General features: G+C 43.3%; 1 protein-coding gene across 3 annotated transcripts in view; it reads left to right on the top strand.

Moving 5' to 3' along the window:
- The window catches only part of DNAH8 (dynein axonemal heavy chain 8), a 322,448-nt gene extending 309,836 nt beyond the window's left edge, over window positions 1-12,612 (top strand). For 2 of the 3 annotated variants that reach the window (XM_026448101.2, XM_026448099.2), the window contains 2 exons: window positions 8,263-8,384; window positions 11,922-12,612. In XM_026448101.2, coding sequence (XP_026303886.1) covers window positions 8,263-8,384; window positions 11,922-12,209 — 410 coding nt within the window. In that variant the 3' untranslated portion in view covers window positions 12,210-12,612. The remainder of the gene's footprint in view (window positions 1-8,262; window positions 8,385-11,921) is intronic. The other variant, XM_026448100.1, reaches the window with a different exon arrangement.

Raw genomic sequence — 12,612 nt, 5'->3', positions numbered from 1 at the left:
TTACATTTTGATGACACAAAGGTGCCCTCAATCAGGGTTTGTTGTGGCAACTTTTTCCCCCTACTAGCAGTGTATGAGGGTGCAATTTTCTTTTTCTTTTCTTTTTTTTACAATGAAATATTATTTTTACTTACGTCCAGTAGGCAGTTGTGATTAACATGAAATAGCCATTTTGCCCGCGGGCAGAAACCAGAGGGGAAATAAAATTACTTACACATTACTTCTTACCATTCCAACTTTATAGGAAACTTTTAAAGAATCTGGCAAAATGGTTCTTTGTAACATTTTGATTCAGTTGTGCCTATACTTTCTGATGTGAATGATAGCTAAGAGAAAACATTTGAATCTGATTACCTCTATGAAGATATTTCAATAAAGATATTATGTATTTTCAGGTATTTCTACTCTCAAGAATATGATTTGATAGGTCTCTTTGTGGTACTGTAGCCTGATAAATGTCATTTGGGTGAGTTATGCAGTGGGGTTGCAGGTGTCAAACCCCAGATTCACTGTCTGACATGAAGGGGAATCAACAAGACTCTCAGGTTGTGGGAAATGGTAGAGAACTAGTGGAAGCTGAGCAGAAGATTAAAAAAAAACTGGAGACATCAAGCAAAACTTTAGGAATGTGTAATTGGATATGAATAGAGAATAGTAACAATAGGCCTACTTACCAAGTAAGGGTAATTTTATATTTTTGTAGCATGCTCACTACAAAAACCCAACTTGGAGCATCCACTTAGAGGCTCCTTGATTTACTGAAGTCTCTTTAATCCAAAACCTGGATAATAATTATAGTTAATAATTAATAATTAGTATGTAAAGAGAATTGTTAGTCACTGTTCTGAATGCTTTACATAACAAACCCTGGTGTTACTATCAACGTGCTTTATAGTTCAAGAAACAGCAGCATTCCATTGAGTAGTTTGTCCAAGGACTTATGGAGCAGATCGAGAAGGGACCAGGTCATCTGGCTCCAGCATGTGCAACTTTTTTCTCCTGTACTCTACTTTTTGATGATCTGTAAATTTTGATACTTTTTCAAAGTGAAAATTTGAAAAAGTGGTATCTTTTCAAATTTGGTGAAAATTTGATTTTTTTAATATTATTATTAAATTATACTTTAAGTTCTAGGGTACATGGTGGAGAGGCTTTAAAAGAGTGGCAGAAGTTTGAGAAAGAGGGCAGATGAGGGGTCAGGGAAGGACTAATAAGTGGCCTTGAGAATTCTGTTGAGACTCTCGATTGTGAACTGTGGTGATGGTGGCTGTGCGATGGTTTCTAGTTTCATTCAGCAGCCTGGTATAGATGTGAGAGGTGGGGACATTTGGATTCATCTGGGATTGTGGTTTTGCCAGGCAAGAGATGAAAACGATTGATCTGAACTAAGCAGGGAAGGAAGTGAAGAAAAGGGGTGGAGTTGAGGAGAAAGTCATAAAAAGTGGTGAGGCCAAGGGTCTGAGAGGTCAGTTGCTGAATGGGGTACTGGAGAGACCCAGGTGTTGTCAGAGTGCTTAATGGGTGGCAGCAGGTGGGTATATGGCAAGGACTGTGAGAGGAGGGACATGTGGCCAGAGGCTGTGGTTGTCAATGCAGCAGAATTTCCCATAAAGGGTGGAGGAACAGTTGGGAAGGGCAAGGTCTTTAGGGTTGAGCCAGGGCAACCTGGCAGAAGGTGGAAAGAACGTTCTGTGAAAAGGTGGAAAATATGAGAGTTTGTCAACAGAGGGAACCGTGGAAAGGTTTGGGAGAGAGGGGAGAAGTGGGAAGTTGGTTAAAGGGAAAGGAAGCATAAATTAGCTCAAGGAAAAGATAGTTCAGGGCAGGAATTACATTTTTAAATGTGGGACATGGTGGGTTTAGCTCATCCCAGCCTTGCTAAGATGGGTAGCCCCAACTCTCCCGTTTATACTGAAGTTTTAGTGGAGCCAATTATGTCTTGGATTAGTCATTTCAGAGAAGGTGTGTGTCTCGAGGGGCCCTGGAAAGAGTCAGCTTTTACTACTGACAGTCTTCTTAATATTGTGCCTGTATTCTTCCCACTTGTCAGACTTGTTCTTAAAACAACTGTGGATCAATGACTGTCAATGACTTGTCTGTAGAACCTTTTACAGGGCAGTGGTTCTCACACCTGCCTCCACAGTAAAATCACCTGGGGAGCTTTTAACACCCACTACTACCTGGGGCCCCAGAACAAGTATATCAGAATCTCTAGGGATGGGCCCTCTAGGGTCCACACAATCAATTTTCTTTTCTTTTCTTTTTTATTTTACTTTAAGTTCTGGGATACATGTGCAGAAGGTGCAGGTTTGTTACATAAGTATACGTGTGTCATGGTGGTTTGCTGTACCTGTCATCTAGGTTTTAAGCCCCACATACCTCAGCTATTTGTCTTAATGCTCTCCCTCCCCTTGCCCCCACCAATAGGCCTCAGCGTGTGTGTTCCCCTCCCTGTGTCCATGTGTTCTCATTGTTCAACTCTCACTTGTGAGTGAGAACACGTGGTGTTTGGTTTTCTGTTCCTGTGTTAGTTTGCCGAGGATGATGGCTTCCAGCTTCATTCATGTCCCTGCCAAGGACATGATCTCATTCCTTTTTATGGCTGCGTAGTATTCCATGGTGTATATGTGCCACATTTTCTTTATCCAGTCTATCCTTGATGGTCATTTGGGTTGATTCCATGTCTTTGCTATTGTAAATAGTGCTGCAATAAACATACGTGTGCCTGTGTCTTTATAGCAGAATGATTTGTATTCCTTTGGGTATATGCCCAGTAATGGGATTGCTGGCTCAAATGGTATTTCTGGTTCTAGATCCTTGAGGAATTGCCACACTGTCTTTCACAATGGCTGCAGAGAAATAGGAATGCTGTCACACTGTTGGTGGCAATAAATTTTCTGAAAAACTTCCTTGGTCATTCTGATGAGTGAAGAACCTTAATCTTGGACCTTTGCTCCCCAGTATCTGGTCCACCAGCCAGCAGCATCTGTATCACCTGGAAGCTTGATTCAAATGCAGAATTTCAAGCCCCACTCTTGATCTACCTATTGAATCAGAACGTGTACTTTTAGTACATCCCCCTCCCCAGGTGATTCCCGTGGACGTTAAGGTCTGAGAAGCCCTGCCGTAAAACAAAGCTGGTACCTGGGTTCCACCTCCAGAGATTCTGATTTTATTGATCTGAGCTGTGACTTGGGAATTGGGAGTTTTAGAAGACTCCTGGGTGTCTCTAATTTTCAGCAGTTTAAGGTCCCTGCCTTACAGCAAAGAACTGGGAAAGGTGCTTGTTGCATTTTTATTCAACTGGGTTGACCAACCCTATCTTCATTTAATGATTTCTGACCTTTTGTTTAATTTACCAATGAACTACATTTGCTTCTCATTTGGGGGAAAAACTGCCTGTCGTACACTCGTGGCAGGAACATCATTTCTCCTCATCTTCAAAGATGCTACTGGGAAGCTTAGTAACTGATTAGACAGGAAATAACTGCACAGCCTAAGGCCTATTGCATAAGGACCAGTTCATTTATTAAAGAAAAGAAAATGTTGCTTATTTTTAGTATAAATCATTACAAAATGCCAACCAACTCCTTATGATTTTGAGGAGAGCAATCTTCCTGATTAGTTATTTCTTTCACCTTTTCTAAGACCTTGTATGAAATGATATTTAAACCACTCTTCAGCTTTCTTTAAGCCAGCTGATTGCACAAGTCAAACAACGGCCATGAGTGTGTTGAACTGTTGGATTACTACTATTACAGGAATGGACACATACCAAGTGTTACTTTAGACCTGAGTTTCCAAAGTATAATCCTAGCTTAAAAGGGAATTTTTAAAAAGAAAGACAACAGGAAACTGTATTGTATTGGGAGGAGGCCGAAGGAGAGATGAAAAACCCATTTGGATTTTGGAGCAGGGGGTAAGTGGGGGGTAGTTGTCTATAACTTTCATTAAGCGCTTTTTTTCCTTCTCTTTTTAAAGTAAGTGGCAGGCTTTGGGTTGGCAAACCCCAGGGGGATGCAGAAACCTGAGGCTACTACCTTTTTATCTCCCTTCACGGTACTGTCCTCTTCCCCCAGCTCCTCCCTGACTCCATGGGCCAAGCCTCAGACTTTCCAGCTAACTGCTTCCCATGAGCCACTACTCTGATACCAGCCTATAACCAAAGGAGCTGAGTGGTCCAGGCTTGGTGACCAACCCTTCTCAGCCCACTCGATCAGGGTGCTCCCCAACTGCAGGCAGGAGGCAACACCCTGTCTGCTACCATCCTCCCCTTCCAGAGCCTACCTGCCTGCCCAGCCCTGCCCTGCCCTGCCCTGCCCAGCCGAGCCATACCTTGCTTTGTCCCATCTGGGGGTGCCCTGGTCAGGGATGCACTGGCAGGGGCTGCACTCAGCTTCTCTGGTAAGCAGAGACTCAAGAAGTCGCTGGGGTCTTGTTTTCTGGTTGTGTGATCCCAGCGGTGCACATGTTCCCCCTTGGGTGTCTGAACAGAAGGGCCTGGGAGGGAGGGCCACATCCCTGCAGTCTTGCTCTGCTGGCGTAGTGGGCAGCTGCCTACCCCCACCCCACCCTGCACTGTGGCTCCGGAATCAGCAGATTAAGCATTTTATAAATTGTATTTTAGATACATGTTTCAAACTTGTGAGTTTTTTCAAAAGAACAAGCTTGACAAGTGTGTGAAGAATTCATTATGCTTTATGGGTTTGAGGGGGAAGAATTTTTTTTTAAAGCGTCTAATTCAGACCACATGTAACTCAGATGTTTAAATAATCAAATCACCTGTTTAATCTCATGAAGAATAGAAGGTTACTATTGTTGAAGATTTTCCCCAACTTTTTGATTCTCCCTTTGGAGTTAAACATATGAACATAAGAATCATTTTTCTACCACTGATGATTGAAATTTGGTTTAGGAATTATTAAAACCAAATTGTGCCGGCCGGGTGCAGTGGCTCATGCCTGTAATCCCAGCACTTTGGGAGGCCAAGGTGGGTGGATCACGAGGTCAGGAGATCGAGACCATCCTGGCTAACATGGTGAAACCCATCTCTACTAAAAATACAAAAAATTAGTTGGGTGAGGTGGCAGGTGCCTGTAGTCCCAGCTACTCGGGAAGCTGAGGCAGGAGAATGGCATGAACCCGGGAGGCAGAGCCTGCAGTGAGCGGAGATCGCGTCACTGCACTCCAGCCTGGGCGACAGAGCCAGACTCTGTCTAAAAAACAAACAAACAACAACAACAAAAACTAAATTGTGCCAAAACAAAAGTACTGCTTTCAAGCTCTTATAAAGAAAAATATATCAATAGTCTTTAAAAATTATACAGGCTTCAAAAAACCAGTTTTTCATTCCATTAGACTTGTTATCAGTCTACAAGAAAGATGGCCATTCATTTTTTAAATTCAATAATGAACAGTTCATTGGATTTGCTACCCTTTGAGTGCCACAAGGATCATGCTCTCTTTAGGAAGCAGAAACAAAACGATCAAGACTTGAAAGGATATGTGTCTTCTCTACGTTCTCTGAACATGGGAATGGCCCATTAACGTTTCCTATCCTGCACTCTCAGGCTGCAAATATATTTAACATTTTCCTTTCTTAATAGTACAAGGTAACATAAGTGTGTTCTAGAGTCTGCCTCCTGGCATTCCTAAGCATTAGGAGGCTTATGGCTGAAGTCGGCTGGCCAACATGATTCCCATGAGAGAGCACCTCTCCCCATTAGGGAGAAGACAAGAAATGGCCTCTCTTTATTTGCACTAGAGTTTTTCAGAGCTCTGATGATGGCTGAAGTCTTTGAAGCAGATGTGCTAAATAAGTGAGAATCCAGTTCTATCCTCCTCTGGCACCTGTGACATTCTCTTGAGTGCCCACAAGGAGTGAGGTCAAATTTGCAGTTTAGCTGGAACTTTAAATGTTATAGAAAATTTTAATTATGCAACTTGTGCAAATGGATGGTTAAGACCAGGATTCATGTCTTGTACATTATGACCTTGTAGATTCATAGAATAGTAATGAATCTTCAAATATCATAAAATAGGGTTGATTTAATTCCAAGTCCACATAACCCTACTAGGCTATAGTGTCTAATACATGGGTGCACACTGAATGTTCAGTGGTGAAAATGACATTTTCATGGAGTGCCTTAGAATGGAGAATTGGATTTTATTATTTTAGTCATATATACCATTGACTGGAAAACACACCAAATGTTTTACTGCTAAAGTATGGGAGCCTCGATGTTTAAAATGGAAGTTGCCTGGCACAGCAGCTCGCATCTATAATCCCAGCTACTCCAGAGGCTGAAGTGGGAGGATCACTTGAGCCCAAGAGTTTGAGACCAACCTGAGTAACCTAGCAAGACCCTGTCTCTAAAATAATAAAAAAAAAAGGAAGTCAACATAATTGCATGCTGATCAAATCCCCTTAAGTGACTGCACATAGAGCACAGGCATTGACCAGCAATAGCTGCCAGGCAAACTTGCACTAAATTTCCTGCCTCCTATACTTAACATTTTGTATCATAAAACCGGTCCCTCCTACTAGGTACTCTTGGTTTCATGAAACTGTAGCTGTATAAGAATCTATGAAAGTCCTTCTGTCAGCTGCTTTGGTCAACTGGTCAACTCTTCTTTTGGGTTAATGCAAGGGCCCTTCTTTACCACACCAAATCCTATTTTAGTGGGCGCTCTGAGTAAACTTTTCAAGATGCAAATAAAGCCAAACCATTTGAGTTATTATTTAAATTGTCAGTGGCTTCTCTCCATCCACAGACTTAAATCCAAACTCTGACCTTGAAAAATCACTTCTCCATCTTCGTTCTAACCTTATCTGCTGCCACTGACTCCACACTCTCTCAGCCATCCGTGTGTGTGCGTGTGCTGTTCCTTTACCTGGAATTGCCCCATCTGGCAAACTCCTATGTAGCTCTCAAGAGTCACCTTCCACTTCATCTTCTCAATGACGCTTTCCCTGAGTTGTCTTCCTGAGTAGTTAACTTTGTTCACACCTTTGTTCATAATGACAACGTTGTATCAATGTCCAGCCTCCCCCACACTCCCTCTGGACTGAACTCCTTGAATGTGGGGCCCATGGATGGTCTCTTCATCTTTGTGGTCATCCCACATAGTACAGGGCTTGGTACATGGTGGCCACTTCAGCAAGATATGACAGATGAATGAAAGCATGACCATATGAGTGCCTCTCCAAGTGTCTCATTTGATAATGGGGAGAACTTGACTCTCAGTAGAGCCAGGCTAGGACCTGTTCTTTCCTTCCAACTCCAAGGGATCTCGACTCAATGCTTATAATTATGCCTTGCAACTCTCCCCTCCCCCAACTCTCAGTCAAACCCGATAAAATGTTATCATTTTTGTGTTGTTTTGTGCATATATTGGTATGTGCTGGTTTGGTTCTCAGAGCTAACTAATCTAGGAGTAGCAGGAACATGCACATTATAAAATTTTACTCATTGGAGAGCTTTATGATTTTTAATATTTACATGTAGGCCAAAATAAAATATGTAGGCCATAAATATGTTTTCTTAAGGTTTTGAAGTCCAGTTTGAAGTTTAGGGTATTTTTTTCTAACATTGATTGTTACTCTCCAAGAAAGGCTTATCTTATTGAATTGAATGGCATGGTTTGCAAATACTAACTTTAAAGAAAAGCCACAATGTACAGAACTGCATATTGTCTTAAAATCACTGTATTATGCACATTAAAACATGTAGCTTTCCTTTCCAGGGTGATTGCTTTGTTTGGTCAAATTGAAAGTCAGGTTTTCTATTTTGGCATTATGCCTTATTTCCCTAGACTAAATGAAATTGTTCCATTATAGCAAATAGACGCTTAGTAATGGTTTGATTCAAGTCTAATTGGAATGCTATTCTCAGAATATTTCACCATTCCGATCTTATTCCTCGATATTATATTTTCAAATAGAGACTGTGAGCTAGAATTGGGTTACAAGCCTTTAAGACTTGAGCAGCTGAAATCTCAGGAGAGTTTCAAACCAAGGGCCAGTTTGAAGTATAAACGGTACTGCTTTCCTGCTGTCAGCAGGCGAGATTTAGCTCATTGCTGGTCCCCACAGAAATGAAACACTGAGAGAAATGTCTCCCCTGGGGTTTGGCCTCAACTCCTTTTGAGTTGGATGTGTAGTTTGGAGATTGATAAGCAAGTAACACTTAACATTGCTTCCTTCTTGTTTTTAAAATGGATTGCAACAAGAAGTCAACATCTCTTCTTTTTTTCTTTAAGGCTTCCTCACAGCAATGAGGCAAGAAGTGACCCGTGCCCACAAAGGCTGGGCACTGGACACTGTGACCATCCACAATGAAGTTCTGAGACAGACCAAGGAGGAGATCACGTCACCCCCTGGGGTAGGCATCGCTGGGCAACAGCAGGGACCGTTCTGGAGACAGAGCTGAAATTTCAAGTTCTGCTTAAAACTGAGCTATAAGTGCCTTGGTTAGGTCCATTTGCTTTGCAACAAGGGTTCCCTCTTTCACAACCAGAAGACCTCCCCTATCTGCCGGAGTGGAAGGTTAATGAATGACAAGGTCTAATGCGCTCTTAGAACTCCACAGACTACCTTTCTACAAAATTAGAAGTTATACTTGTGTTTGCTAAAAAGGCTTTTTGGCTAGGTGCAGTGGCTCATGCCTATAATCCTAGCACCTTTGGAGGCTGAGGCAGGAAGATAGCTTTAGTCCAGGAGTTCAAGACCAGCCTAGGCAACACATGGAGACCCTGTCTCTACAAAAAGCAAACAAACAAACAAAAAATAGCCAGTCGTGGTGGCACACATCTGTAGTCCCAGCTACTTGGGAAGCTGAGGTGGGAGGATTGCTTGAGCCCCAGAGGTCGAGGCTGCAGTAAGCAGTGATCACACCAGCAGACTCCAGCCTGGGTGACAGAGTGAGACCCTGTCTCAATAAATAAATAAATAAATAAATAAGGCTTTTCTACACATCTCCAGCTACTGCTATGGGCCACTCAAGATTCTACTAGAGGCAGCAGAGACGAAGAGGACTAGCAGGTTGGAGCCGGGGGCCAGTTCCAGGGTGTCCCCTTTGAGCTTCGAGTGGAAAGGAACATGGCTGAGGGAAGAGCCCTCACTGCCTGGATGCTGATCTGCTCAATGAATGTGGGCAAATTCTTTAACTTTTTTGAGTCTTCACATCTTCATCTGCAAAATGAGCATGATAATTCCACCTTATTAAAGGTAGTTGTGGCCAGGCATGGTGGCTCACGCTTATAATCCCAGCACTTTGGGAGGCAGAGGCAGGAGTTCGAGACCAGCCTGGCCAACATGGCGAAACCCATCTCTACTAAAAATACAAAACTTAGCCTGGGGTGGTGTTGGGCACCTGTAATCCCAGCTACTTGGGAGGCTGAGGTGGGAGGATAGCTTGAATATAGGAGGCAGAGGTTACAGTGAACCGAGATCCCGCCACTGCACTCCAGCCTGGGTGACAGGGCGAGACTCCGTCTCAAATAAATAAATAAATAGATAAATAAATTTTTAAAAAAGGTAGTTGTGAAGATTTAAATGTGATCATTTAGGTGTGGTGCTGGACCCCACATACAATCTCAATAAATCAGTCTCCCTTTCCCTTTCTCTGATTTTCATTCCCTCATTTGTCAAGTAGGGGGGCTGGACCAGATGATTTCCAAGTTCTAGCCAAGTTCCCTGCCACCTTATAATGAGGGCCACCTTTCCTTCAGTTTCTAGTATTATCTTCCTCATTCCTGTCTGAGGCCTCACCAGAAGCACCTTAACCTCCAGGTTCCCACCAACAATCTAATAACTAGGCAGTTTCAAAATTCCGCCAGCCTCTCCCCATTATGCAATTCCAGAATTCCTTCCACATCTGTAGGCATTTGTTACCGCAGCATCCTGCTTCCTGGAATCAAAATCTGTGTTCCTTTCCAAAGGCTGTCATAACAAAGTATCATTACAGTGGGTGGCTAAAAACAACAGAGATCTATTCTCTCACTGCTTAGGAGGCCAGAAGTCAAATCAGGGTAGGGTTGGTTTCTACTGGAGGCCCCAGGGAAAGTCTTGTTCTCAGCCTCTCTCTTAGCCTCTGGTGGTTACTGACGATCTTTGGCTTTCCTTCATCATTACAATCTCCGCCTCCTTTCTCACATTCATCTGCATAGGTATATATATCTCTGTGTCCTCTCCTCTTATAAAGTTACCAGTCACATTGGATTTAGAACCTACCTTAATTCAGTATGTCCTTATCTAAACAATGTGTGCAAAGTCCCTATTTCCAAATAATTACATTCCAAGGTTCTGGGTGAACATGAAGTTTTGGGTGACACTGTTCTATCTACCACACCTTCTCACTGACTTTTTAAAGTTCTGAGGTTGAAAGCACCCTGGAGAGGGATACAATTTACCATAGGATGGCTTTTAAGTGGTCCCGTTATTCATGTAGTTCATTGTCACCCACGGAGTTAATGATGGTAACCGTATGTCCTGATTTTCTGAAACTGCCCATGGTTTTACTGTCAAACCATGTGCCTCCGTTTTTGGTTCAAAAAATATGGTCCTCACACGGTGAGTCCACACGGGGGATTCCAGAAAACACTCTGCAACGAATCTTGCTGTCTTTTATTCTAATTGGCATTTACTTCCCCTGATCTGATCCTCACTGGAGATGGAAAAATGGTCACCATCCTCTACATTTATCTATTTGGTGAGCTGGCATGATTGTTGGAGCCTCCCCTGTGATTCTCCTTCACCCTTTCTTTTTTTAGTGAATACATGTTCTGTGGCTCCCCACTGCCTACAGGATCCAGTTTAAACTCTTCAGCTTAGCACCCAGATCCTTCCACGATCAAGCCCTAACTTCTTTTACAACCATTGAGCCCTCTGGTAAAGGAAATACTGGGGCTCTTCCGGCCAGCCCCGCCTTTCTTTGTAGTGTTACTCCTGTCTGTGTTGCCTATGCTCTCGCCTTTGTCTTTCCAAACGCAGCCCCCTGCTGCAAGGCCATCAAGGCCCATCAAGGCCATCCCCTCTACAGAGGCCACTGAGCACTCCAGCCACAGGGACCCTGCCTCAGAAGTCACTGCCATCACCCCCAGAGCAGTTAGTCCGGGCACTCCCAGTAACAAGTGTGTGCTGCTATTCAACTCATCTTAAAAAAGATTTTCTGCACCTATGCATCTTATCTCCCTGATTTAATGATGAGGACCCCCAGGGCAGGGCCTATTGTATGGGAGAGACAATGGGGAGGGTGGCCAGTCGCTGCCCCTGCCATGCTTCCCCTGGCTCTACCATGCCTGACCTCCGGGGGTGCTCTGACTCTCCCACTAGCTAGGCCCGGCTGTGGAAACCTCACTTCATCCTGTGGCTGAGATGAAGTTGAGACACAGGTTGGCTTGGCCAGTGGCAGGCTAAGATCCTACATGACAGCAGCTCCAGATCCTGTTCCATGCTCCCACCTTCCACCAACTCAAACCAGACCTCTCAGAGACTTTCACCTCCCTGTAGAGGTGATCTGGTGCTACTGGCTAAGCCTGTTGCTCAGGGAGGCCACCCCCACACTTAAATAACTAATAACAAACATGAACATTTCTACAGCACTCATAGCCTCAACACTGGCTGCAGGAGAAAACTTTAGCTTTCCTTCATCATTACAATCTCCGCCTCCTTTCTCACATTCATCTGCATAGGTATATATATCTCTGTGTCCTCTCCTCTTACAAAATTACCAGTCACATTGGATTTAGAACCTACCTTAATTTCACGAATGCAATGTGCCCGGTGGTGCCTTCCTCCCTCTGGTAGTGTTTTAAGACTGGTGTGTGTTTTATTTCCAAACTGAGAGCCTTTATGACACTAATTTTGCAGCACCTAGTTTAAAAAATAAATCCTATTACCCTATGCTTGACTCTTCCAGGAAGGTGTGTATATTTATGGGCTCTACATGGATGGAGCAGCCTGGGACAGACGGAATGGGAAGCTCACGGAATCCACCCCCAAGGTACTCTTCGCGCAGTTACCCGTGCTCCACATCTTTGCCATCAACTCCACGGCACCCAAGGACCCCAAGCTGTATGTGTGTCCTGTTTACAAGAAACCCAGGCGAACTGATTTGACCTTCATCACTGTGGTGTATTTGCGAACAGTGTTGTCCCCGGATCACTGGATCCTGAGAGGAGTGGCCCTTTTGTGTGACATCAAGTAAGTTCATTTCCATCTGCTGAGGGCACCAGAAGCCACATAGACAGCCTGTGCTATTGAGGGACTCAGTGATGTGCGTGTCTTTTCTCCCCAATAATTACTTAATTACTCTTTCTAAATTAAAAAGTTGATGTTTTCAAATTGCTGGTGTGTGTGTGTGTTTTCCTCACATATCAATATTCAGAAAGATCCCTCTAAACGAATGTTTTTTATTCTGGGAAATCATATTTCATTTCAATTACTTTTTAAAGATAAAACCCTGTCTGGATGTTAGAACACTTTGGAAGCTCTGCATTTTAAAAAGTTTGAAAGTGTTGGTATGTGACATCCTAAAAAGAGCCTAGTAGTTGAAACCTTTTCCCTCAGGTAGGTACCAGTTTCCCTTGAATACAATCTAGCCATGTCTA

The sequence above is a fragment of the Piliocolobus tephrosceles genome, chromosome 5, assembly GCF_002776525.5.
Source record: "Piliocolobus tephrosceles isolate RC106 chromosome 5, ASM277652v3, whole genome shotgun sequence".
Lineage (NCBI taxonomy): Eukaryota > Metazoa > Chordata > Mammalia > Primates > Cercopithecidae > Piliocolobus > Piliocolobus tephrosceles.
This window is presented reverse-complemented; position numbering and strand designations above follow the sequence as displayed.